General features: G+C 31.8%; 1 protein-coding gene across 1 annotated transcript in view; it reads right to left on the reverse strand.

The window, feature by feature from the left end:
- The window catches only part of cac (cacophony), a 172,323-nt gene that overhangs the window by 8,361 nt on the left and 138,915 nt on the right, over window positions 1-25,047 (reverse strand). Inside the window, exons 4-28 of the mRNA XM_065357783.1 lie at window positions 19,671-19,859; window positions 18,708-18,813; window positions 16,594-16,733; window positions 10,141-10,244; window positions 9,218-9,585; window positions 8,633-8,736; window positions 8,393-8,508; window positions 6,891-6,950; window positions 6,541-6,669; window positions 6,256-6,300; window positions 5,106-5,190; window positions 4,894-5,021; window positions 4,088-4,310; window positions 3,800-4,004; window positions 3,480-3,704; window positions 3,146-3,378; window positions 2,866-3,055; window positions 2,558-2,670; window positions 2,186-2,479; window positions 1,907-2,071; window positions 1,621-1,822; window positions 1,359-1,523; window positions 1,150-1,260; window positions 980-1,072; window positions 791-904 (exon numbers count right to left, since the gene is read on the reverse strand). Coding sequence (XP_065213855.1) covers window positions 791-904; window positions 980-1,072; window positions 1,150-1,260; window positions 1,359-1,523; window positions 1,621-1,822; window positions 1,907-2,071; window positions 2,186-2,479; window positions 2,558-2,670; window positions 2,866-3,055; window positions 3,146-3,378; window positions 3,480-3,704; window positions 3,800-4,004; window positions 4,088-4,310; window positions 4,894-5,021; window positions 5,106-5,190; window positions 6,256-6,300; window positions 6,541-6,669; window positions 6,891-6,950; window positions 8,393-8,508; window positions 8,633-8,736; window positions 9,218-9,585; window positions 10,141-10,244; window positions 16,594-16,733; window positions 18,708-18,813; window positions 19,671-19,859 — 3,907 coding nt within the window. The remainder of the gene's footprint in view (window positions 1-790; window positions 905-979; window positions 1,073-1,149; window positions 1,261-1,358; window positions 1,524-1,620; window positions 1,823-1,906; window positions 2,072-2,185; window positions 2,480-2,557; window positions 2,671-2,865; window positions 3,056-3,145; window positions 3,379-3,479; window positions 3,705-3,799; window positions 4,005-4,087; window positions 4,311-4,893; window positions 5,022-5,105; window positions 5,191-6,255; window positions 6,301-6,540; window positions 6,670-6,890; window positions 6,951-8,392; window positions 8,509-8,632; window positions 8,737-9,217; window positions 9,586-10,140; window positions 10,245-16,593; window positions 16,734-18,707; window positions 18,814-19,670; window positions 19,860-25,047) is intronic.

The following is a 25,047-nucleotide window of genomic DNA, read 5'->3' on the forward strand; positions in this document are numbered from 1 at the left end:
TACATAGGTACCTACTTTTTTTTATATCAATTACCTATTTTTGTTGCTAACCTTGAAAAACGTTGTTTTTTTTGAAAATTTTTTTCTGATGGTAATTAATTATTATTATACCTATTCACTTGGATGTATGAAAACCGTTTTTGATTTTTTTTCACCTTTCCGGAGGTTTTATTATTTTGGACCTATTCCAAACTTGTGTAAGATGACCTAAAAAGTGAAAATTTTTCAAAAACGGGTTTCTACTTTCAAGTGTATTTAATAATCATTAATCAATTATTACAAAACATTTTTTTGGCAAGTTTTAAAAAAATAATAGGTATCTAATTATAAAATTTGAAACCTCGGTAGAAAAGTGATGGTACATACAAGTTGGAAACCCACAATTTTCCCCACAGTCTTTTGAGGTTCTCCAACAAATTTTTTGCGAATCCCCCTTCCAGTTTTCCAAAAAGGAAAAAGAGTTAAATACGGTACATTTTTGATAAGTAGTAAGTGGGATATGTTAACATTCGGGTTGGATGATATTTTTTTCAACACTCTAAAAAATAAGCCATGACGCCATGAGGTTGAAAAAGTATTTTTGGAAATCTTTTCCAATTTTATCAACTTGTGAATTAAAATAAAATGAAGAGTAGGTCCCTATACTCATTACAACATTCGTGTTTATTTTTAGGCGAAAATATTGAAACTTCGATAAATTTACCTACGTATATCAACTCCAATTTTTACATGTTCTGATCTAATTTTGAATGTTTTTTAAATACATAGCTACAACGACATAAGATCTTACTTTGAAAGACTGAACGAAGGTCCACAGCAAGATTCGTATCGTATATCCTTGTCTTAATAACTTGATCAATCTGGCTGCTCGAAACAATCTTAGAAATCCAAGATTTGGTAAATTCTGAAAAAATATACTTCCAAAATTATTCATTGTTCAACTTACTTTTAAAAAAAAATCCAACAATTAGAAGCTTACCGCTTTATTCGCAAACAAAGTCAAGCCGGCGTCCACTAAACTTCCTATCACACAAATGAAATCGAAAACGTTCCAAGCGTCTTTGAAGAAATTCTGTAGAAAAGAAATTAGATTTATTTATTTATAGGTTAGAAAATGAATTTAGCCTACAAAAAAAATGTAACACTTACCCTGACTCCAAAGGCTATAATTTTCATTATGCATTCAATGGTAAACATGGATGTGAACAGCATGTTCATGTAGCTCAGCGCAATTTCGTATGATTTAGCTTGATTGTGATACTGATGGCAGAAAAAAATTTAACGTGAAAAAATATTGATCGAATTAAAAAAAAGTAAGTACATATCTAACCTTATTTTGTATGTATAAAATTACTCACTTTCATCATCAGTAGTAACGTGTTGAATACGATCAACATCATGATGAAATATTCAAATAAATTCGACACAACCACTCTCCACACTTTATACTTGAAGCTGTTTCGATCTTTCGGCATGTATCTTTCGAATGGTATCGCATTTATCGTAAAATCAATGCAGGATTTCTAGTAAAAAAAAAAAAAAAAAATGAGTAAAATAAAGCATACCTATACTTACTTACTTAATGATGGTAAAATGGAATAATTGTGAAAAATAAATTACTTGATTTTTATCAATTTCTCCATCTTGTAATTCAGCCTCTCCTTGTTCTTGAAACGTGATGATAATCAAGGCAACGAAGATGTTCACGAAGAAAAAAGGAAACACGATGAAGTAAATCACGTAAAATATAGCCATTTCAATACGATAATTATCAATGGGTCCTCTTCCATCGTAAGTGGCTGCCATAGAATGTTGTAAAATTCTGCACAAATAAAATATAAAATAATGCACGAGTAAGAATAACGAATTTACTATACACCATAATAAAAGAATCATTATTCCATACTGAGGCCATCCTTCTCCAGTTTGTACTGCGAATAAGGTTAACATAGCGACAAATACGTTATCGTAATGAAATGATCTTCTGGTCCAATTTCTCGTCACTTTTTCAGGCATATAATAATCCGCATTCACCTCCGGGTTGTTGTCTTCATAAGCCAAATAATATCCCCTGAAAAAAGAAAGGTATGTCATATATCCGTCATCTGTGTCACATGATGTGCTGATATTCGATTGACAGGAAACGAAATTTAGACAGGTACAGACGTCTAGGTTCGATACTTACTGACATTCTTCTTCGGTAGCTTTGCTCGCATCATTACAAAAGAAGAATTTCCCATTGAACAGTTGTACAGCAATGACAGCAAAGATAAAGTGAAATAACATGTATACGATCAAGATGTTGATGACATTTTTTAGAGAGTTCACGACGCAATCAAATACTGCTTTCAGTTTGGGTACTCTTTTGATAGTTTTCAAAGGTCTCAATACTCTCAACACTCTTAATGATTTAATGGTTCCTAGATTAGCGGTGGCGGATTTCCCTTTGCCAGTAGTGGCATTGTTAGCGTTAAGTCCGCTGGAAAAATAACACCGAAATGTAGAAAATTTGAATGAAGAATATAAATAGGTAATTAACAAAGTTGTCATGACTTACGTTATTTCCATTGATAATGAAACTAAAGCGCAGATTACAACGATGGCATCGAGTACATTCCAAAATTCTCTCAAGTAAGATCCTGGGTGTAATATGATCCCTAAATCGATAATCTAAAAAAAAAAAAATAGTTTTCAAAAATGAGTGTAAGCACTTCATACGTTTTTTTCAGAGCTGTTCACCCGAAAATGAATTGTGTTTTTAGGTTTGTTTTGAATTGTAATTTGAATTGAGTTTCAAGCGATTTCGGTTTCGGGTTAACAGCCTTGTTTCTTTCACATGTGAATTGAAAATAATTATGTTCTTACTTTGAGAAACATTTCCACAGCAAATACACCAGTGAAACAATGATCTAGGTAATTCAAAATTTTATTCCTTTCCGAATGTTCGTTGACAGGATCCTCCGTGGCTAATGCCATACTGCTCAGTACTATCACAATCATGATGAACATATCAAAATATCTCAAATTCACAACCCAATGAGCTGCTCTTCGTAAACTGCAACATAATTCAATTACCTACTTTAGCATCTAGGTATTCAATTTCGTATTTCATAAAATAATGTACGAATGGTTATAGAAAAATTACGCATTGGTTGGCGATAAGATGAACATGGATGTGTAAGGTAACATTGGTTTTGGGCCCGAATCATCACCATTATCGTCTTCTACACTTTTTTCATCGTCTTTACACTTGTGATGTTTATGCCATTTACTCATGCTGTCTGATGGCGATGGCGAATTTATTTGTACCCGAGGCGTATTTCCATCCGTTATCATATGAAGTGCCTCTAACTCCTTTTCTAACTCTTGTTGTTGTTTCTGAAATTAAAACGAATGAAATTTATAAATGTGCAAGAGTCATTTTACTTTTACAGATACCTATCTATGTAGAGATACGTTTAGTTTCAAAACTCGCTTACTTCTTTATCTTCTTCTTCAGCTTGCTCTTCAGCAGCAGTCAGTTCTTGAGCATTAGCTAAATTATCGACGGCGATAGCCAAGAAAACGTTGAGCAATGTGTAATTACCAAATAATACGAGAATTATAAAATACATGGCGTATAGCATAGCTCCACTTTTTCCTTCTATTTGCTGGGAACGAATACCTTTATACATTACTTCGTTCCAATCCTCACCGGTAAGTATCTACATAAAAACAATCATATAACAAAATGAGGTATGACTCGAATAAAATAGGTAGGTAACTAGTAGTAGCCTTATTATCGTATAGACATGCTTACTTGGAAGACTGTAATTAAAGCGATAGGAAACGTATCAAAATTTGTGGGCGGAGTTCCTCCTTCAAAATTGAACTGGCCGCCAAAAAGTTGCATGCCCAAAAGTGCAAATATCAAAATGAACAAAAACAAAAGAAACAAAAGCGATATAATGGAACGCATAGAATTTAATAATGATATCACAAGATTTCGTAAAGAAGACCAGTATCTGTAAGAAAAAAAAAATCGATCAATTCGTATCAATTAGGTACCTAATTGGTGTAAGAATATTATTTTTTTAAATGCACGTACTTGGTCACTTTAAATATTCTTAGCAATCTTAAAGCTCTTAATACTGAAAAACCGAATGATCCAGTTTTATAGTGAGACCAAACAACTTCAAAAATAGATCCTAATATCACAATGCAGTCGAAACGATTGAACGCTGATTGGAAATAAGTTCTTGGACCCAAAGCGTACATTTTAATCAACATTTCCGACATAAATAAACCGAGAAATATGTATTCCGAATAAACTGAAATCATAAAATACAATTGTGAATTATTTTATTTTTGTGATAGATACCTACGTACATTACGTACTATTTAATTAAGTAGGTAATTTTATCGAGATGTTATAATTTCGAATCGCTCAACGTCACTTAAAATTTTCAAACAAAAGAATATCGAACGATCTTTTACATAAGTGTACAATAATGTACGCATAACATCGGAGATAAGTTTAAGTTTACCTCTAAAAAATCTCAAATTTACGCTCCATGCCGCCACAAAACAAATCTCAAGAAGAGATACGAGTAGAACAGAGGAAGGTAGAAGGAAAGACAGCGTAGACTACCTACCAAATATTGTCTTCTGTTCACGGCAAACTAAATAGGCAACTCGTTTTACACCCTTTTTTTACTTCAATGAAGGATTTTTATTAGAACGTATTAAACTAGTTGTTTCAAATCTTATTCTAAATTAAACAACTTTCTGTCGAGCAAAATAAGTGAAATAATGAGCGAAGTGGTACAACTCGAGTTTGAATTTGAATTTCGACAAATTGATAGATACATACATATGCAATAACTTGAAAGTTTTCAATTGACTTTGACTTACAGACAAATTTATCGAGAAATGCCGGTTGACCCCGATGTTCTACGGCTACGAATACCGTATTCAGGAACACCAACATAATGACGAACCAATAAAACCACGTGGCTTTAACCATTCGTCTGATGGAATACCTGTAATCGAATCAATACGATTAATGAAGTAGCCACTTAGCCAGGCGTAAAATACATACGTAATCAATCGAAAAAGGTACTCACTTAAATCTTTTTTCTGCTCTCCAAAAGCTAGCGCACATTCCTTTCTTTTTGACCTTATTTTTTAAATATATTGCTCTCGATATTCCTGAAAAAGTTGAATAAAGATAGCATCAGTAAAATTATCAAAGGGTATTTGCACGAATAACCGATACTTACATCGATTTATCGAAGTAAATACACATCTAATAGTGCTATTGCCTATTTATGTTATATTCATTAAAAAGTAGGTGATTTTAACCTATAAAAATTTGTCGAGCGGTTTTTTTTTCATTTCAGAACAGTTTTAAATAAGTAGATATTTTTGAGAAATGGGTGCTCGCAATTTTCAAAAAAATTACATCGTTAAATAAAATAACTTTTGATTTTGAAGATTTCATTCGATGGTATTTGTATTTACCTATCAAATTGGGGGTTTACTTCAAAGAAAAAATTTGAAATCTACGAAATCGTCCAAATATTTACAAAATTTCATCACAAAGAAATAATTTGTTACGTACTTTTAAATGGCACTCAAACATACGAATTAGGTATATAAAACATTGGGTATAGGTAATTTAAAAAAAAAAAACATTTTGGCCCCTTCTCAGAAACTTCAATTTGAATTCAAAAAATCAACCCACATTTTTTTATGCTCTCGTAAACGTATATTAACAATAGTCTACTAATGACTAGTCTAGCCTAAAAATAAACTAGGTATACCGTCAAAGCTACTATTGATATCAATATTAAATACATTTACCATCACATAAATGTATAATTCATACAAATTCAAGCATACTATGGATGCAATCGTGCTTCGAAAGTATTCGAAACTAAATTTTCATTTCACTAATTGCTAAACTAGGCTAATTTCACGGTAATAGACTTTTGTAATATTAACCTCTTCTAAAAAATCAAGTCCTATCCAGCAAGATTTTTTTCCACATCCTACAAGCATTCATTTTTTTCACATTTATACATTGGTAAGTGAGTATTTTTTCGAATTTTCTCCCGAAATATCACATTTTGAAACATATTATTCGAACATTGGGCATGCGTGCTCGAAATTCAGGCCTCTATTGTATTCTAAAACTAATTAATGTGACTGCTTAAAGCACACAACACTCAATAAATTTTGTTCACTCCTTTTATGTTTTTAATCATATCATACCTTTTCTATATTTCTTCTCTGGTGCTATAACAAACGCGTCAAATTCTAAAAATACACACATATGCTATATTTTAACCAAATTTTCGTGTTGCAACTTATAAAATGTAGGTATAGGTATTAAAGGAATTTAATTTCAATATAGGTTGAATACGTGAAATATATATTTTTATAATGTGTTTATATATTTTATTAACAATCCTAACGAGCTTGGGAAAGGGATTCAAATAGTAGGTTGTTAAATGTTAAAATCTACTTAAATAATGTTATTATGTATTATGAGTTTACCATCTTCGCCGCCGCCTTCGCCTCCGTCCATGCCTTCTTCGTCTTCTACGTCTTCTTCTTCGGTATCAGTGCTTTTACTTTTACCAACGTTGCGTAATTTTTTCGATTTTGCTGCCGCTCTTCTTCTCGCTGCAAAAATTAATTTTATGAGTACGCGAGGTTTATAAAAAATAAATATCCAAAACTGAAATGGAAAAAATTTCCAACAAAAATGGATTCCGGAAAATCAATTTTTTGTTGGAATTTTTGTAACTCAATAAATAGGTATTTGATTAATTCATAGATAATCAGTTGCTAATGGTTAGCATTTATAATTATACCATCTTTATCACTAATAGGTAGGTACTTACATTCCATTATGTGCAATCGTTCTTCGTCAGTTGTTCTATCTTCAGATAATATTACCTCTTCTGTAAGCAAAAATTCAAAATAAACATTAGATTATCATTCCAGCTTAAGTGCACCACTCAGTTAGGTACCTATATGTACTTAAATTATCTAGACTCGGCAAGTAGGTATATATTACATATAATTAAGTAGGTACACTTGATTTTTTTTTTGAAATTCTTATCAAAATTATGAATCATTGTTTGATCAATTTTTAATTGAAATTATTCACTCAAAATTTCATCGCTTTCCAAGAATCGGGAGCTGGGAGGAGGAAGAAGATCACACTATCCCCAAAATACTCCATTTTTGAGAAAAAAAAACATTTTTTTTTGCGTTCAAAAACCCAACGCCAGACACTCTCGATGTATCGCGTAATTTCAGAATTCCCCCCTTCTTGCCTCAAAATTGGCGATGGGTGCCCCTTTTTCATAGAAAGTGTCCATTTTGAAAGTAGGTAGGTAGTAGGTACCTAAGACATTTTGAGCCAACAAAACGTGATGACTTTGAATCACCGGCGCGGTGTTGTTTAGCCTTCAAATCCTCGTTACTTGCGAGCCACGCTATTTCACGGCTGTTAATAAAATTGCATAACCAGTTTGCCGCAAATGCGCGAGTTCGCTCTTCCGTTCTTCTATTTATTTCTCATCACGTCATCAGTCTTAACCAAAAAAGAAGGTCCATAAATCCGATGTTGTTCAATTTTTCAATGATTTCTCTTTGATGGTATCAATTTTGAAAAATCACCACCACTTCCGCCTTGACCCTGTCGAATGTGGAGAGACGAATTTTCTTTGCATATTTGCAGTAGGTACCTACAATATGGAATTTTTCACGAAATTAAGCTACCGAACTCTGTGAGCTTCTATCTGAATTCTTATATTGTAACTGGTTGAGCAAATTAATGCAAAATAATTGGTTGAAATTTTAAAAATTTTAAATTGGAGTTTTACAATATTAAAGTTTATGACGAATCAATAAAAAAAAAAAATTATAAAAAATTACACTGAGGATATATTGGTATCTCAAATTCTCAACACGTTTGGGGAGGGGAACAAGCACTCTTCCCTTCAATAAAAGGAAAATAGTTATTGAAAAACGCTGAGTTCAATTGGATTATTTTTCAATTCGACCACATTGATCCTCCTTCTCCCTTCTTCAGCCTCATTGACAAAATAAAAAATTTATCTACCAATCAAAAAGTTACGTTTTCGTAAGTTCTAACTATTTAGTTCAAATATTTCTATTAATTTTCTGGATTTAAACGCCAAGTCCATCCTCCAGTTCTAGGTAATTCATTTAAAAAAAAAAATCGATGGATTACGAAAATGTGCGTAACATGTCGAAAAATCGCGCTACAATATGGTCCAGGATGGAAAATCTTGAAATATGAGTAGGTACCTACTTATCAATGATTCTTAGCATTATTGTGACGGTGATTTTATTACGAGTAAGTATATTTTACCTGCTTTACAAATCCATTCGATGTAGCCATCTAACTCACGTTCCAGTTGCTGCTGTCTTCTTAATTTTAAAAAAGTTTGTCTATTTTCTACTTTTTCTCTCTCTTTTGCAAATTCCCTAAGAGGTAAAAAAATGTTTATTTTGATACGAGTGTGTGTACATAATGTAGAAGTATAGTTATACCTATACAGACAGTAACCTACATTTTCTTTCAGAGTCTCTACCTAATTAGTCTACTTACCCGCTGAGAACACCGAGAACTAAATTCAACATGAAAAACGAACCGAGTACGATCAACGGCACAAAATACATCCAATTGTAAAAACTTCCATGAGCATCGTTCATCTATTTTAAACATAGGTAGCAATGTATAATTAATGCGTTTAGATTTACATTCTCACATTGAATGAATAGCTGAGAAAAGAGGTATTCCAACCGTCAGACAAATGTATCTTATTCTCATTATCCGAGCCCTTTCTATGGCGATTTCAAAACCTGAATGATCCAAAAATTGGCTAAAAGTTCCAAAATGACTCAAAAGTATCGCCAGTCAGTTTCTCAGCTTGAAAATACAAAGTAGGTACCTACATCAAATTGCAGCATCTTAAACCAAATTCCGCCATTTTTATATAGGTTAGGTAAATCTGAATTTTGAAAAAAAATTGAAAAATGAAATTCAGCTCCTGAAATTTGGCAGAATAGTCGATTTTCAAGTGTTTTTTCAATGTTCTCGGATGAGGGTTCTTCTGTCGGTTGAGATACTACCATCCCCTTTGTGAAAAATTAAAAATTTATAGTGAATTAAGTACATTATATGTATCCTTACCCAATACAGTATGGTGGTCCAACCCTCCATGGTGATACACTGGAACACAGTTAGCATAGCCAATCCAATATTATCGAAAGATGTTATACCGTAATTTGGCCCTTCCCAATCCTCCAAACAAATGGCTTCCTCGCTGTTGCAGATAAAACCTTTATTCCACGTAGTCGATGATTCATTTGAACACGGCGTAGGATCATCGGTGTATGAAAGGTCTAAATTTTCTATTCGATAACAGGTCTTGTGCAACGCTCCCGAGTAAAATTCTAATCCAATGATGGCAAATATGATGATGGCGAATAATACTAATAAACCTATTTGCAACAGCGGTGCCATGGCCTTTATGATGGATTTCAATACTACTTGCAAACCTGTGTACATAATACAATTGAGTTAGATTTACTCGTTCTTTTTATAATTCGATCCGTTATTTTATCGATAAGTATTCAATTTTCATTTATTCATTAACAACGGATCGAATTATCATCACACATTATTTTTAATTAATTTTTAAGAGATGATGAAAAAGATAAACTAATTTGCTAAAGCGTAAGTATCTATTGTAAATAAACGTTCTAGTATGGGAACTGCTTTAAAGTAGGTAAGTACCTAAGTAATTGGATTTTATTTTTGTGAATTTTCCACATTATTTGATCTAAATCTGAAATATCTACAACTAGGTAACAGATATCTAAATCTATCACGTGATCCTCTTTCGTATAAAAATATTTTTACCTTTGGCAATCCCATTTGAAAAAAAATTAAATTGACCATTTTTTTTGTTTGAATAAAAAATAGGTAGGTAAATAACGTCGGGGAGAGATTAGATACATGAAGTAGTAGGTATGTAATTACGAGTTAATTTAATTAATCCCACACATAGGTAATTCTCATTAATGAAAATAATCAATGTCACGTGTACTTACTGGGTATGCCAGAAACTAATTTCAAAGGACGAAGTACCCTTAATGATCTTAATGTACGCAAGTCCATACTTTCATCACCACTACCTTGCAAACACGTTAAGACCCTAAAGGAAAATCATTGAAACTACATATTCACTGCACATTTTTCAAAAAAATAATCTAGGTAAATCTATTTAATCCTACGAGTAGGTTTTTAAAATATACTAATTTGTACAGAATCTAACAAATCTATCATCTAACTCACCCCTAATAGGTACCTAGTACCTACCTAATCATTAATAATTACCTATGTATCTATAGATATGTAAAAAAAGAACTACTAATAATAACGAGTCCATCATTGGATATTTAGGAGTGCTTTGGGAACTACTTTTTTTCAATTCTTAATTTTTAATTGCGACATAATTTTTAATAGGTACTAATTTTGAATCTCGAATCGTCAGGAAATCCAAAAGAATAATCCCTTAATTTTTCACACTTATTACCCGTAAAACAATAAGCTTTTCAGCAAAACAAAATAAAAACGAAAAAAAAGAACATAAAAATCACGTAAATCGTTAAATTTGTCACAAAATTTAAATAAATCAATTTTTAACCCTGAAAACTTACATGAAGAAATAAAATTTGTACAATGATTTAGATAAAATAAGGAAAAAGCTACTATGTTTGAAAGTGATAATATTTATAACACATTGACACGAAATGTCTTACGTAGCCAGGCTTTTTCAACATCGAACAAGTTATAAATAAAATAAATGCGATCGAATATGGAACATTTGAAAAAGTAAGCCCAACTCTTTCTACATCAGAAATTCTTCAATGTACAACTGTACAAGGGGTGTTTTGATTGTATTTCCTCGCTTCATATTTGATGATGCTGCAATGCGAACTATGCAAGTGTACATTATAGATTTGCTGTCACTCAAATTCATGAAGACGGAGTTATTCAAAATTGAATCTTTTTTTTTACGTACACGTATGTGACATGTTCACGTATGTACACTATATTCTTTCAATCATTGAAATACACAATTTGTAAGATTTATTTTATAGGGCTGAAGATGTTCTGCACACGAAATAGGTAGACTACTTCTTGTATATTTGAAGGGATACGATCAGATTCAGAAAGAGATTTTCATTTTGTCTTCGACATTAAGGCTTAAATTTATTGCACCTTTACAAACGAAGTAACTCGCAAAATATTCTCTCGGTCACTTGAGTCGGAGGTCGGAGACCTGTAACGTATAGTTTACAAATAAATTTTAACGGTCCAATTGAAAAATTGACGATTTAAATAGGAACGTTTTGAATTTTCCGATTTGCCCAAACGTTGTATAAATCACGTTCCTTCAAATTTCAGTATCAGCAAAGCGTTTACATTTGTGTATAGGTAGTTAGAGTTATCAAAAGTAGTCAACCAAAATAATGATAGGTGAGAAATTACAATCAAAACTCTCAGTATCACTGAATGTGCGAAGTACATGGACAGCGATGTTCATTTAATTTATCGAAGAAAATAATTAACTGACTAGATGATCATATCTGATGGATCTTCATCCTCACTCCTTAAAATTTTCAATATCTACTAATTTCTACACTACCTAATGAACCTATAATCTATTCTACTTTCAGTACCTATTCATCTAAAAACTAAAACCTTGTTTTATTAAGGTATTTTGATACCAATTAGAGGCTGACGAATATCCAGTGTTAAAGGATTGAATAGGTAAGTAACAGTCTTTCAGTGAAAATCAATACATCAAAATGGTAGGTAGGCCTATTTTTAAGTACACATTACACAAATTACTTTACACTTGATACTCTTTTGTTGTTTACGAGTTTAACCTCTTGTTTGGTGCGAAAATTCTCACCCTTTTCCCGTTTCCGGATCTGTTAGTGAAAGGGTAAATATAGATTCTTACGAGTCCTATCAGAGAATTACTTATATAGGTACCTATAATCATAGTTAATTCCGACAAAATGGAAAAAATAAATTTTTTATTGAAATTGAATAAGAAATATTTACTGTACACGAGTATCTACGGGAAAATTAGACGGACGAGGGTAAAAGGTAAACTATACGATTATTTAATCGGATATATTATGTGCAGAGGAGTAGAACAGAAGAGATATGTGTTTTCCTCATCACTACTTTTTCTCTTTTAAACGGTGGAAAATTCGTACAGTGAATCGGACCTGGCGAGTACAACGTATTTGCACGTTTTATTACTACGAAGACGAAACACGAAGAGGAAATTCTACTCTATATATTTTTGTTACTCATTTAGAAACTATTTTCCTTTCGTATTATCATATTTTACTCTTCTAAAATCGAAAATACACAAATCATACGAATATACTTGGACTATAGTATTTACCTACAACGTTGTCTAGGTTTTCAATTTCGCACGTAAGCCAAAAAAAAACTATATGGGACTAAAGTAGGAAAACGCTACACGCATTTTTACTTGATGATGTTCGTCCCAGGGCGAATCTTACTTGGGATCCTTGAGACCAATTTTAATGGCCTCAGAACCCGAAATGAGCGCAACATTCTTAAATCTACGTCCACGTGAGCTTCGGCGAACACAGTCAATGACCTGTAAATAATTGCCACTTTGAAATAAAATTTTCTTGTTTTCAAATTGATCGGCGGCTTGGCGACGATATCGAAAGCTATAATCACGATTCGTGTAGTACGCAGTATATATTTTAAAGGCTAAAAATAAACCCTCAATTTTTGAAAATCACATGAAAATATAATCAACGCGTGTCCTTGAGAATGTAATCAATTCGATGAACTATGCGCATTATGAGGCTTCATCTTTCAAATCCTTGTCAAAAATGAAACGTATATATTATCACGTGTCCTTCGTACGTGTATGTATGTATATTATCTTCTCAGCTTGGGAAAAAATTATTTCAAAAGTAGGCACCCACGTGAATATGCACGAATAAAATGATTCTCTGATAGAAAAAAAATTATATTCGAAGATAGGTACCTACATGACTGCTCAAAATTTTAAATTTTAATGACGTCATTTGGAAGACTGTTTAAAACCGCTATGGAGGGAAAAAGGTCATCGTATGAGTCAGTTGTTATATCTAACGCTTTATGAAACCTTTTTCCAAGAAGTGTACGTAATTTTGAAAGTTTCCAAATCGAATCCTCGCAGCTTAATCATTGAACTAATTAATACGTTTATGTAGGCATGTAATTTTCAGTACAATGTTTCTCGTAACAACAAACACCTCATAAATTCGATAGTTTTTCCTTTATTTCGTATCATAGCGTAGGTATACCGATTGCGTGAACTTTAATCTAGGTATCCTACTTTTTATGTACGCGAATAAAAAAAAAACTACTTAAATATGAGCAAACATATCCAAAATGTATAAGGTATTGCTTCGAAGTACCTACGTACAGTATTTTCCTACCTTCTTCAAATGGCACACGGTCAAAGGGTAGTTGAATTTTCTCCCCTTTTTATTTAAGTAGGCACAACGACGTTGCTCCATTGAAAATATAAAAATTTAAGTTCAATGCACAGCGTAGCAAGATGTTACACATACTTACAAGCCGTGAAAAAAATCGATATTTGCATTAAAATTACAATCATCCGCGTTTTTTTCCCCTTTCGTATTTACAATTGTAATTATAGTTTTAACGAATTGAAAACTTGAATGGAAAATATTTTCGTGTTTTGTTTTGATTAGGCATTATTTTAAAGAAGAATTTTCAGGGGGCGGAATGAGGAGCGAGTTTACGTCTGAAAACAACCTAGAAATAATTTCGCTAGCTGACTCAACCATTCTCGCGCTCCAATTGGTTTGAAAGTATGATCAAAAAACCTTGCAAAACTAAGGAGAAAAATACCGACTCGGAAAATTTCGTGGAATAAAGCAGCCGGGTCTTTATGGAGATTCCCTGATCCAAGCATAATTATTAGTGGAGTGAAAAAAGTCATTTTGAAATTTTAATTGAGAAAGATTAGATATGTACTATTTTCGGAATTGTGATAAAATGTATGTATAAAAGGACCATCGATGTCAATTTTTCACCTCATTTATCCATTTTGATGACTCAGGTAGGTATCTATTACGGAATCACTCGAACTAACACCGTTTGATTTAAACAAAGTTCAAAATAAATCGAAAACATGGTCTCAAATTTCCATAACAAAGTTTTCAGGAGCCAGGGCTCATTTTTGAGTTGTAAACATATTTTTAAAAATTTGAAAATTCAAACAAGCAATTACTATGCCTAAGTTTTTACTTTTTCATAATTTTGTTTCAAAAGGAACGAAACAGAATGAAAATAATTAGGCACCTACTTCATTTCAAAATTTCACTTCGAAAAATATATGTGTACCTATGTGTATTTCTTTTGGACCATTTTCGCAGATTTTAATTAGTTTTAAATTTTCTACAGGACTCAAAAAAACGTGTAATTTAAGGGCTCGAAAAAGATGTTCTCAGAGTGTTAGATGAATGACCTCAATTTTCAAATTTATTTCTCCTAAAATGAAGAGACTTGCTCTGAAAATGATTACATCCTGTCACAGTTTGGATCAAATGATCATTCATCCTCCTTCCGTCCTTCAGTCCGGGAAAATTGATTTATTTTCTGACATTATATCAGATTTTTTAAAATTGGAAAATGGTGGACTGTCTTTAAAAATATTCAAGTCGAAGCAAACAAAACATAAGATGATTTAAAACTTTCTTTGGAAAGTAGATTTTACACCCAATTATATTTCATAGGTAAGAAATATAGCAAAATTTTGACCACATCCTAAAAAACAGTAATTCTATAAAAAATTAAGATTCTCCTCTTTGGACAAAAAATTAACAAACAGCCCCGCTGCGAATTAAAAGCTTCTAATGCTGTCTTTCCAATCGATGCTAATGTGGGCTTTATGAATTTTTTTTCAATTACGAATCTATATTACCTACCCATTTTTTTGCATGATTTTCGGTCGAGAAAGAAATAATTATGGTATTTTTAAATTTAAAATTTTTGCGTTTATTTTCGGAATTTATTATATGTACTTGATTCGAAAAATGCTACTCGAGTAGATGTGTATGGGGAATACTTTTTATAGGGTGTCCCAGAAATGGCGAGTCAAAATTTCCATTCAGAGGTACCAGTAATCATAGGTATGAAAGTGCAGAAAATTGAATAAGTAGGCATGTTACCGACTCATTATCAATGCAGGGTGGCATTCGTGAATTGAACGAGTTTTGGCAAGTTTTGTTCACATTTAAACCAATTGTATCAGGATACAGACATACAGTTTTCAAGTCTGGTGGAATTGAATTTTTAAAAATCAATTACCAAAGTTGGGAAGTAGGAACCTAATGAAATATTTAAATTTCATGTCGTACCTACATTATAAAAACAATTGAAATTTGAATTATCATTAAATAATCAAAACGATAAAATATTTCTTGTTTTACGTTGATCAACGAATAAAACAACACAGTAATCCGATTAATTAATCTTACACTTCCTTGTTTTTCCCCTACATCTATATTACCACTGAATTAGGGGAAAATAGAAAATATGCAAACGCATTTCAAACCCGATTCTATTGAAAACATCAACGATATAAAATTTGTCGTCGTCTGCCCCTAAAATTAAATTTATCGACACCTGTATATTGTGTAGTTATTTTATGGCTTAACAGATACCCAAACAGAAATGAAATCCGTTTCATGCATACCTATTTGCACAAACAACAGTCATCAGCCCGTCACCCACCCGAGCTCATTTCAAAGAAGTAATACTATCGATTTAGTCGAATTGTTTAATTAACCAATAGGCCGGCGTGTTCGCGAACGAATATAGGTACTTCATTAATTTTTAAAACCAATCGAAAACATAAAATTGTATGTACATGCCTTTCATTTCGTTACCATAACCATTGCCAACGAGTTTCGAATGTTCAATATTAGAAATTGACAACAAAAATGCAAAGGAAAAAATTCGAGTTGGTGAGTTGTAGGTATAATTCAACAATCAAAAAGACTTCGAATCGATAAGTGTACCTATAGTGTCTATAATAGCAATAGCCAATTCTATGAATTGATTGCAAACATTTGAGAAACTCCCCATCTTAAAATAGGTACCTATATTTATGTGAAAATGCATTTACTCAGGTGTACTTAGCACATACGTAGGTGATTAGTTTTTGGATTTTTTTTTCCTTCAATATTATGAATGCGCTATAGTATCAATTTCAAAGTTTTTCGTATAGGTAATGTATGAGAACGCCTCTGGTGATCCTTTTACAATATAAATATAAGTAGATAGATATTTTTTATCTAATGATATTAAATTGTAGTATCTTAAAAACGAATAAAACGAATAGAAATAATATTTGTACATAGACCCACGAAGTATAAAAAGTATTATACGTAGTAGGTATGAGGTACTAGCGTGAAACTTACCCTGTAACTATAACTATAAAATCCATCATATTCCACACATTACGAAGATATGCGCCACGATGAAGAACGAAACCTAAAGCTAAAATTTTCACTACTGCTTCTACGCAAAAAATGGCTAAGAAAAAATTCTCCGTTTTTTCCTGCAACATGAGAAAAAAAATACTTAGGTAAGTATAGTTTAATGGAACAATGTGATTGTAAAATTTCATCTTACACTATCCATTTTCAACCACATCGAAAGTAAATCGCCGTCAGATTAGGTAAACTTTTCATAAGATGCATACATACATTGTAATTGACAAGTTGGAAAATTCTTCTTCAAACTTGCCAATACGATTCATCGTGGTGAAACTTTTTTAATATTTTGTTTGCCACGTACTTAGAACAGAGCATTGATTTCTCGTGGAAACAATTTTTATCGAAACTTCATCGGTGAAACAAAATTTTCCAGATAACGTGTACCAGTAACTTTATCGAGTAGGTACAAATAACTAATTCAATTCTGATTTCAATAACTCAATATTTGAGATACATACTTAGAGTGTCTTTTTTTTGGCTCGATATTTTATTATTAAAAAAAATTACTCGTTGAATGAACATTCTTCAAATTTTATCAGCAAATTTTTCATCATGAATAAAGCAAATCAAAACTTTACTTCTTGATTAAAGTTTTGAGATGAGAATTATATGCATGTACTTTCTTTGATGTTCTTGAATTTTCTGAAATTGACAATTTAAATTTGTGTGTGCGGTGATGTGTCTAGTATACCTACATAAGAGACGAGCTGTAAGACAGAGCTACCGCCAAGGCATTATTTGACTAGCCTTTGTTCCACAAGAATTTTGAAAAATACCCAATCATGACTGAGCAAATGTACAAAGAGGGTCGAAAATTTTTGAAAACATATCTCTAGTAGGTAAAAATCGATTACCATGTAATTTCTTAAGTTGTTAAGACTGAAAAAATCTTTAAAAATACCAAAGTAAATGTGTTTTTAAATTTTTAACGATTTTTTTGAAAACTGAAAAGGCAATAAAAATAAAAAAATTATGACGAAGAAATAACACTTTTGATTCAATAAGTAGTTCATAGTTTCAACTTTGCTTATATGAATTTGAAATGCCCGGAAAAAGGCAGCAAAACGTTCACCGGAGGCTTCTAAGTTACTACAAAAGGTGAAAGTAGGTCAGGCTGGTCAAAATTGCGTAGAACCCACTTTCACAGTTTCTTAGCGAAAACAAGTGCCATTTTTATAACTTCTTAAACTGCCACCTGTAGTTGGACAAAACCACTCAATCTATTAAACCCGGATACGTTATCAGAAGTATCATAAAATTAAAAAGCAGAAGGCTATTTTAACCCCCTTCTGACATTTAAAAAATAGATTTTTGAATTACCTATTGCAAAAATAATTGAGCTTTTCATTAAATCCGTCAATGAGATATTCAAACGTTTAATCGTAATATTTTTTTGAATTCACATCCGAAGTTGATGGATGAGTTTGGATATTGCTTGGAATCATTCAAATTTTTCTATGGGGCACTTCCCCCCCCCACCGAATAATAAGGGCGAGTTTGAATTCGCGATTCTCACTTTTTCATCAGTACGTATACTGATAGAAAATTGAGAATCACTATAGACATCAGGTCTAAATTAGCTGCCCAAGTAATTTTTTAGCCATTTTTTTGGACAATTAAAATCCATGAAATTTAAGTAGGTATCTCATTAAATCTTGGATGGCATAGAGGTAGAGGACAGAGGTGTAAGAATTCCTTCAATAGAAACTTCAAAAAAACTTCGTGGTTTTCAAAATTATTTCGTCTTGTATAACAGTCCTATTTGATCAACTAGCAATCAATCAGTGTAAAAATGCCAAGTAGATAAAGTTACTTAGCAAAATCTGATTTGCAAAACAGTTCCTACGTATCCACCAAAATTCTCGAGTATAACGCAAGCCAAGATGGGTTGCCTACGTTTCTGGAGGAAGGGGATTATTCTGTGATGGAACATCGTGATTTTTTTTAATTTCCTGTTTATCTGAAGAAATCACCTATCTACGTGGTAAACTATGTGCTTATGTAAGGTAATAAATTTCAAAAATGTATGTACTCACCAAAGTTTGTGATAGTGTTGTCCTATCATTTTTTGGTAGATGTTCTTCTAATGCTAATACTATACAATTCGCTATGATTGTCAGCAGTACTGCATATTCGAATGGAGTAAGCTTGTGTTAAGGATTATATCAAAAATATTGTAAAAAAATTCATAAACAAGCAAAATAAAGATAAAAAAAAAAAATAAAACAATGTGTTGTGTTACAGCACAACGACCAACCTTTCAGTGCACAAATAATTTAAAATAGCTCACATTTACAAGTAGATACGTATATGTACCTATTCGTACCAATGAGAGAAATCGCATATTCCTCGTCATTTAACCTCAAAAGAATAAAAAAGTATGCAAAAAAAGAAAGCTTATTCAAAGACTCATTGATACGTGAAATTTTTATTCAATTTTTTGCAAGACTCCAGTCACAACTTTTCGAAATAGATTCGCATTTCCTTTACGTAAAGTACAATGCCTTTGTGAAACAGATATGTACAATAAAATAAGATCGAATCCAGCACTCAAAATTTGGAAAATAGCCCGAAAAGACCAAAAACTAAAAACATTTTCAAATTTTTCTGATGATAAAGCGAAATACATTACTATGATTGCACCACATTTGGCTATCCCCCCACCCCATTTCTATATTATTTCGTAAAATCCCGCAATGGGAAAAATCAAAGTGAAATGATTTTCAAATTAGTTTCAAATCCATGTTCTCTGTACGAATTTGGTGACACCAAAGACCCAAAAAGAGCAAATGTTTTCATTGAAATATCAGTTGATACCCAATCATCTAGTAGGTAACATATTATTAAGCTTATTATTATGAATCAATTTTTGAAACCAACGAGCAAAAAAAATCACTCAACAGAAACTTTTGCTGTACAGGTAGCATAGAACTCATCAGACAAATACCTACTATGTTATATATGTATATGTGGTATAATTTAACTGTAGTAAAGGATATGGCCATTCGATAATGAAGCGTGTGTAGCGTCGTATGGGATTATTTTCTCCGAAGACAAACAGTGAAGACGGCCCGGGGGCCGCCTTCTCCACATTAGCCCCGGGTTGTGATGGGCCTCCCATTGCTGTAATGGAGGACCAGTCACGACCCGCACGATGTTGTGCCGCCGCCTCTTGAGCTGCTGCTAGCCTGCGAACAGAAAAATACAACCATTAAGATATATTATGTACTTTACTCAGTAGATTTTTAGGTAGGCACATAATTATATTTTTGCAATATGAGCATGAAATAAAATTTGTAAAAAGAGGCACATCATGAATACCTACGTATCGTAATCCACGCGTAAAAATTGAAGTGCATTTTTTCCTCTCAGCCGGCCTTTAATAAGCTGCATATGTCAATAGGTATACATAAATGCACAAATTCATTTCCTTCATTTTTAATGAAATAATACTCGGAAAAAATAATCAAGACGATTTAAAGTTGCTTAAACAAAGATTTTTTTTCAAAGCGATAGCATTTCTGGTCAATGTTATCTTTTTAGACAGGCTTTTAAAATTTTGTCAACATTTTTTTTCTTTTTTAAAGACTTGTTTTTTGGCTATTTGGGAATTGATGAACCTCAACTAACAAGGGAAATATATTTCTCCACCAACACAAAATTTTTTGAACCGATCAAAGATGATTCCAAAATTCATCATGATTTCAGGTGCTGAAATTAACTTTTTGTACGTTTTTTAAGCCAATTTTTAAAAATTAAATTTTTATCTATTTTAAAAAAAAGAAAATTTCTTATGACTAAAAATCAAAATTCAAGCCATCTGTTTCATATTATCTGATGTACGGTTTGGAACCGTTCTGGGGTCTTCAACAGATTTTCATATTCTCTAGTTTTTGAAAAAAACGCTGTGGATAAGCAACATAAAAATGGAATTCAGTGCCAATAAAGTAGGATTTACCATCTTTGTGACCCTATCCATGATTTAGGCACTTCTTGTGCCGGTTCAAACCCAAAATTTTCTCCAGTAATCATTTTTGAAAAAAATCAAAACTTTTGTATTTGCTGAGTAGCGGCACAACAAGATTTTGAAAATCTGTACCTGAATTGATCAAAAGTGTTACCTACGAAGATTTGTTTGTTTGTTTGTTTTTTTTTGAAACTGGAGAATCCGAAAATCTATTGGAGGCTCCAGAATGGTTCGAAACCATTACTACCTAATCAGTTCGAGAGATCAAAAATAAGGTACTTACAACTACAAACCAAATTTTAGCTTTTCACGTCAATTTGTTCAAATTTTGATTTTTTCTATGAGAAATGGGCCAAATTGGTATTTTTAAAAGTTCGCCAAAATAGAAAAATGAATATCAGCTCCTGAAATTTTCGTTGGTAGTGTATTTTGGAATCCTCTTTCGACACGCTTTTGTTCGGTTCAAAATTTTTTGTGCCGGTTGATATACTTTCCTAGTAATTGTCATCTAACGATAGATCGATCATTTTCTTTAACAAAAAATAGTAACGCTGAAAAAAACTATAACCAGGAAATCATTCAATTAGGATCTTGAATTGAAACGCTTTAATCATATCATTGATATGTTTCCAGTTTTCTTTACTTTCCGAGCTTTGAAAATACAAACGCGAAAATCTTGGGAAAATAACGAACCGTGTTGTTCTGATGGAAAAGTTTTTTTTTTTTAGAATAGCCATCTCGTACTTGTATCTACTGATTACACAAATTTTGCAAACACTTCACTCAATAAGTGCCAATTTCAGTTATATTTCGACCCCAACAAAAACTTATTTCAGCATCAGCATACCCACAGTATTTTATATTTTTTCATGCACTAAATTCTAGCATTATTCATGAGGAAATGGCTGATATTAATTTACTGCTCAGTTCCCATGTTAGGTGAAACATTGCAAAAAAATTGAAAATTTTTATTGGCAAGCCAATCAAGTTTAAAATGTATTATTAGAATCAAATCTGACAAAAGAAACAATTATTTTCTATTGTTGATGCCTTTCAATTTTTTTTCCGAAGCTATCCACTTTATGTATTTTATTGAAACTTATTTTCACAGAATACACAAAATACCTACCTACTCGATTTTCAATTTACAAAAAATTATAGGTAGGTAGTAAAAATGAAGTAAAACAGAAAAAAAAATGAATTCAGCACATTTTTCCAATACGAATTTTGAACTCAATCAACCATAAAATATTACAGGTAAGAATATATTTACCTACAGAATTCGCTGATTCAGTGGAAGTACCTATCTAGGTAGATATAATTCATTTCCAATCCATCAATATAAGATCTGGTATCGTTATATAAATTTCATCGCATAAAATTCTTATTTATTAGTGTATCAAGATACCTCACTAATCAATATCTCTAAATGAGATAAAGAATTTCGTTTTAAAAAAAATCAAAAATAAAGAGAGATTGTTTACATTCACCGTAAAAATATACATCATGAAATTTTTAAACTTATTGAAAACCCTTTTCACCTACGTTCATCTTGGTATTTTTTTTCTTTAAGTACTCATATAACCATACTTAATTAATCATTATTTTGATTTAATTTAAACAGAGATAATAAATATCGGCTTATCGAATTTTCCCAATTTAATTTTTTTCAATTTTTTTAAACTTATACAAATACCTATGTACCTATTATAAAACCAAAAAAAAACATACCTAGATATCGTTTTAAAAAACAATTAAACATTTTCCTTCAAAAAGCTTCTCATTAATGCTCAAATAGGTTCAAAAAATGTTGTGCAGCATGACCGAATTTTCACATGTTTAAATTGAACCGGTTTGTCTGATCTTTTCTGAAAGACTTCAATTTTTATAGGAGCTTTCCCAAGAATCTCTTAGAACTTTCATTTTTATTTCTTTTTTTTGACGAAAAAGGTGTCGTAAAAACCACTTGTATGTAATACAGAGGAAAAAACACTTAACACTGTAAACTCGGAAGAAAAAAAAATCGAAGGTCATACGAAAGACGGTACCTAATTTATTGACGTCATTGATATCGAAAAAAAAATGAAAACGGTCAACTTATGAATGAACTAAAATACACAAACTATGTAATTTGACGGAGACAAATATGTCAGAAGTAAAAATTCAAGCCCGTTGAAGCGAAATTACTTACTATTCATGTAGGTATCTATACGATCATGTCGTACTTATTCATATACCTACTTAATTCATTATTTATCATAATTTGAAACCATCATAGAAATACAGAAAGTTCGCTTGACCTGATGAAATATTAATACACAAAAAATACCTATAAATAAAATGCGATTTAAAAATAGAATTTGTAACTTTTTTTGAAATAAAAATTATTAGGTATAAAAATACGAGTACAGATCAAAAACTATCCACTCGCGAGGTACCTAATGATTTTTATTATTAGATGTCGTTTGGTTAAATAATTCACGAATGAAATGAAAACTTTACTTTATAAAACATCCCCATCAACAAACTTTTTTTTTACAATCCAGCCTACTATTGCATCATGTTCTATGTATAGTAACTACATATGTACATATTTCATATCTTAGTTGCTCGAATCAAACATAAGACATGTGTATTTTAGCCATCGACCCGTCGTCTTTAATAAAAATGTTATGTTCCCTTTTGATAGTAAATCATAGTTCATAAAATCTTGGTACGAGAAAAATTAAATAAAAACTTTCAAAGTTATAAGTAATAGGTATTGTTATTAGTTTGATTTGTGGATGCAGTAGATATCGATCTGTTCATCTCAGAAATATCGTAATCGATCATCATCTTAAAGCGAACCAAGACCTGTAAATTTCTCATAAAAATGTGAAAATTTCAGAAGAAGTGCCTTGCTTTGGAATTACCTACATTCCATTAAGATGTACCTACATGTATGGGTCTAGGTACCTTAGTATGTAATCTACATTCGCTACAATAAAAAACTCAATCTTAGAAAATATAGTGCACCCTACTCTAGTATAGAAATCGGAACAGAGAAGTATCAACTCTTCACTCAGCTTACGAGTTGGTATTTTACGCCTCGCAATTCGTATTCACTCAGAATCTACACTGGAGAAAATTACGTCGCAAATTACATGATTTATTTACGGTGCGAAGTTAACACACACTATGTAGGATAGACGATGTTTACTCGACGTACGTAGGCTTTTGCATACGCATACCTTCATCGTCTAAAATATTTACAACATTGACGGCGTACCATATCTGCAATTTTATTAACGCGAAAGATTAACATTTGCGGCGCCCGAGTATGCAATTTCATCAACATTCCAGTTATCAATTCTTTGCGCATGGCTGGGCGAATTCGTAAACGCATATATCAAGTTTGCACACAATTGTCGTGATGTTTATTCATTCAAAAAATAAATTTACGTTTTTAGTTCTTTCGTTCCGTTTCCCAATTCTGATTCGTCCTTCCTTAAGGTGTCGATTCTTTGAAAACAATCCGATCAACGTATTTTCAAGAGTAGATGGACATGACATTTCCTGTTTTTTTTTTTGTATTTTTCCATAATTTTGAAGCATCGTATAGATTTATCAATTTTATTTATTTAGGTACCTATTTTATAGAAAAGTACTTAAATAATTAATAGGTATTAGTATAGTATTACTATGTACTTTAATTTTTCTTCAACGTGCATTCATTCATTCAATTTTTTTTATACGAAACGATAGATGGGATAAAAGGGGGAATCAGCCTCCAACTTTAATTTTGAAATTAACCAGTAAAGTTAGTCCTTGGGTCCAAAATCTTTGTGACAAAATTTTCAGATGACTAGTTTACTCTTTACCATTTAAAAATGGGTGAAATTTACATTTCTGTTAAAAATTTCTATCTTTGGCAGTTTTCAACCGAATTTTTTTCAACTAACAAGGATGTTACATACTACCAAGAATTATTCTTGGAAATTTTTTGAATTTTTTCAAACGTGTTTTCTTATACTGAAACGCGCATTTTTAGTTTTTCAATAGCACTTTGGTAACTTCCTTCAGAGGCCTAAAAAAATATAGGTACCGGTATTGTGTATTTCGTAGAAAAAACTTCAAAAAATGTAAAAAAACCTAATTTTTTCATGATTTTTCCTGCCTAAAGTGATCAATTTTGATGAAAAAATTTCTCTCGCAATACACCTATCTATTATGAAGAACTCCCAACTTCACCATCAACGTGAATTTGGACCAATTCGTCAATTTTTTTCATGCTGTAGGTGTAGTTGTTATGTATTCAAAAAAATTAAATCGCGCTTTTTGGGAACTCCTGACACGTCTGCCGAGTGACTTACACAGCTGAAAACCATGTCTAGACTAATAGTAAGTAGGTAGTAGGTACATATAAATAT

This window comes from Planococcus citri, chromosome 3 (assembly GCF_950023065.1).
Source record: "Planococcus citri chromosome 3, ihPlaCitr1.1, whole genome shotgun sequence".
Lineage (NCBI taxonomy): Eukaryota > Metazoa > Arthropoda > Insecta > Hemiptera > Pseudococcidae > Planococcus > Planococcus citri.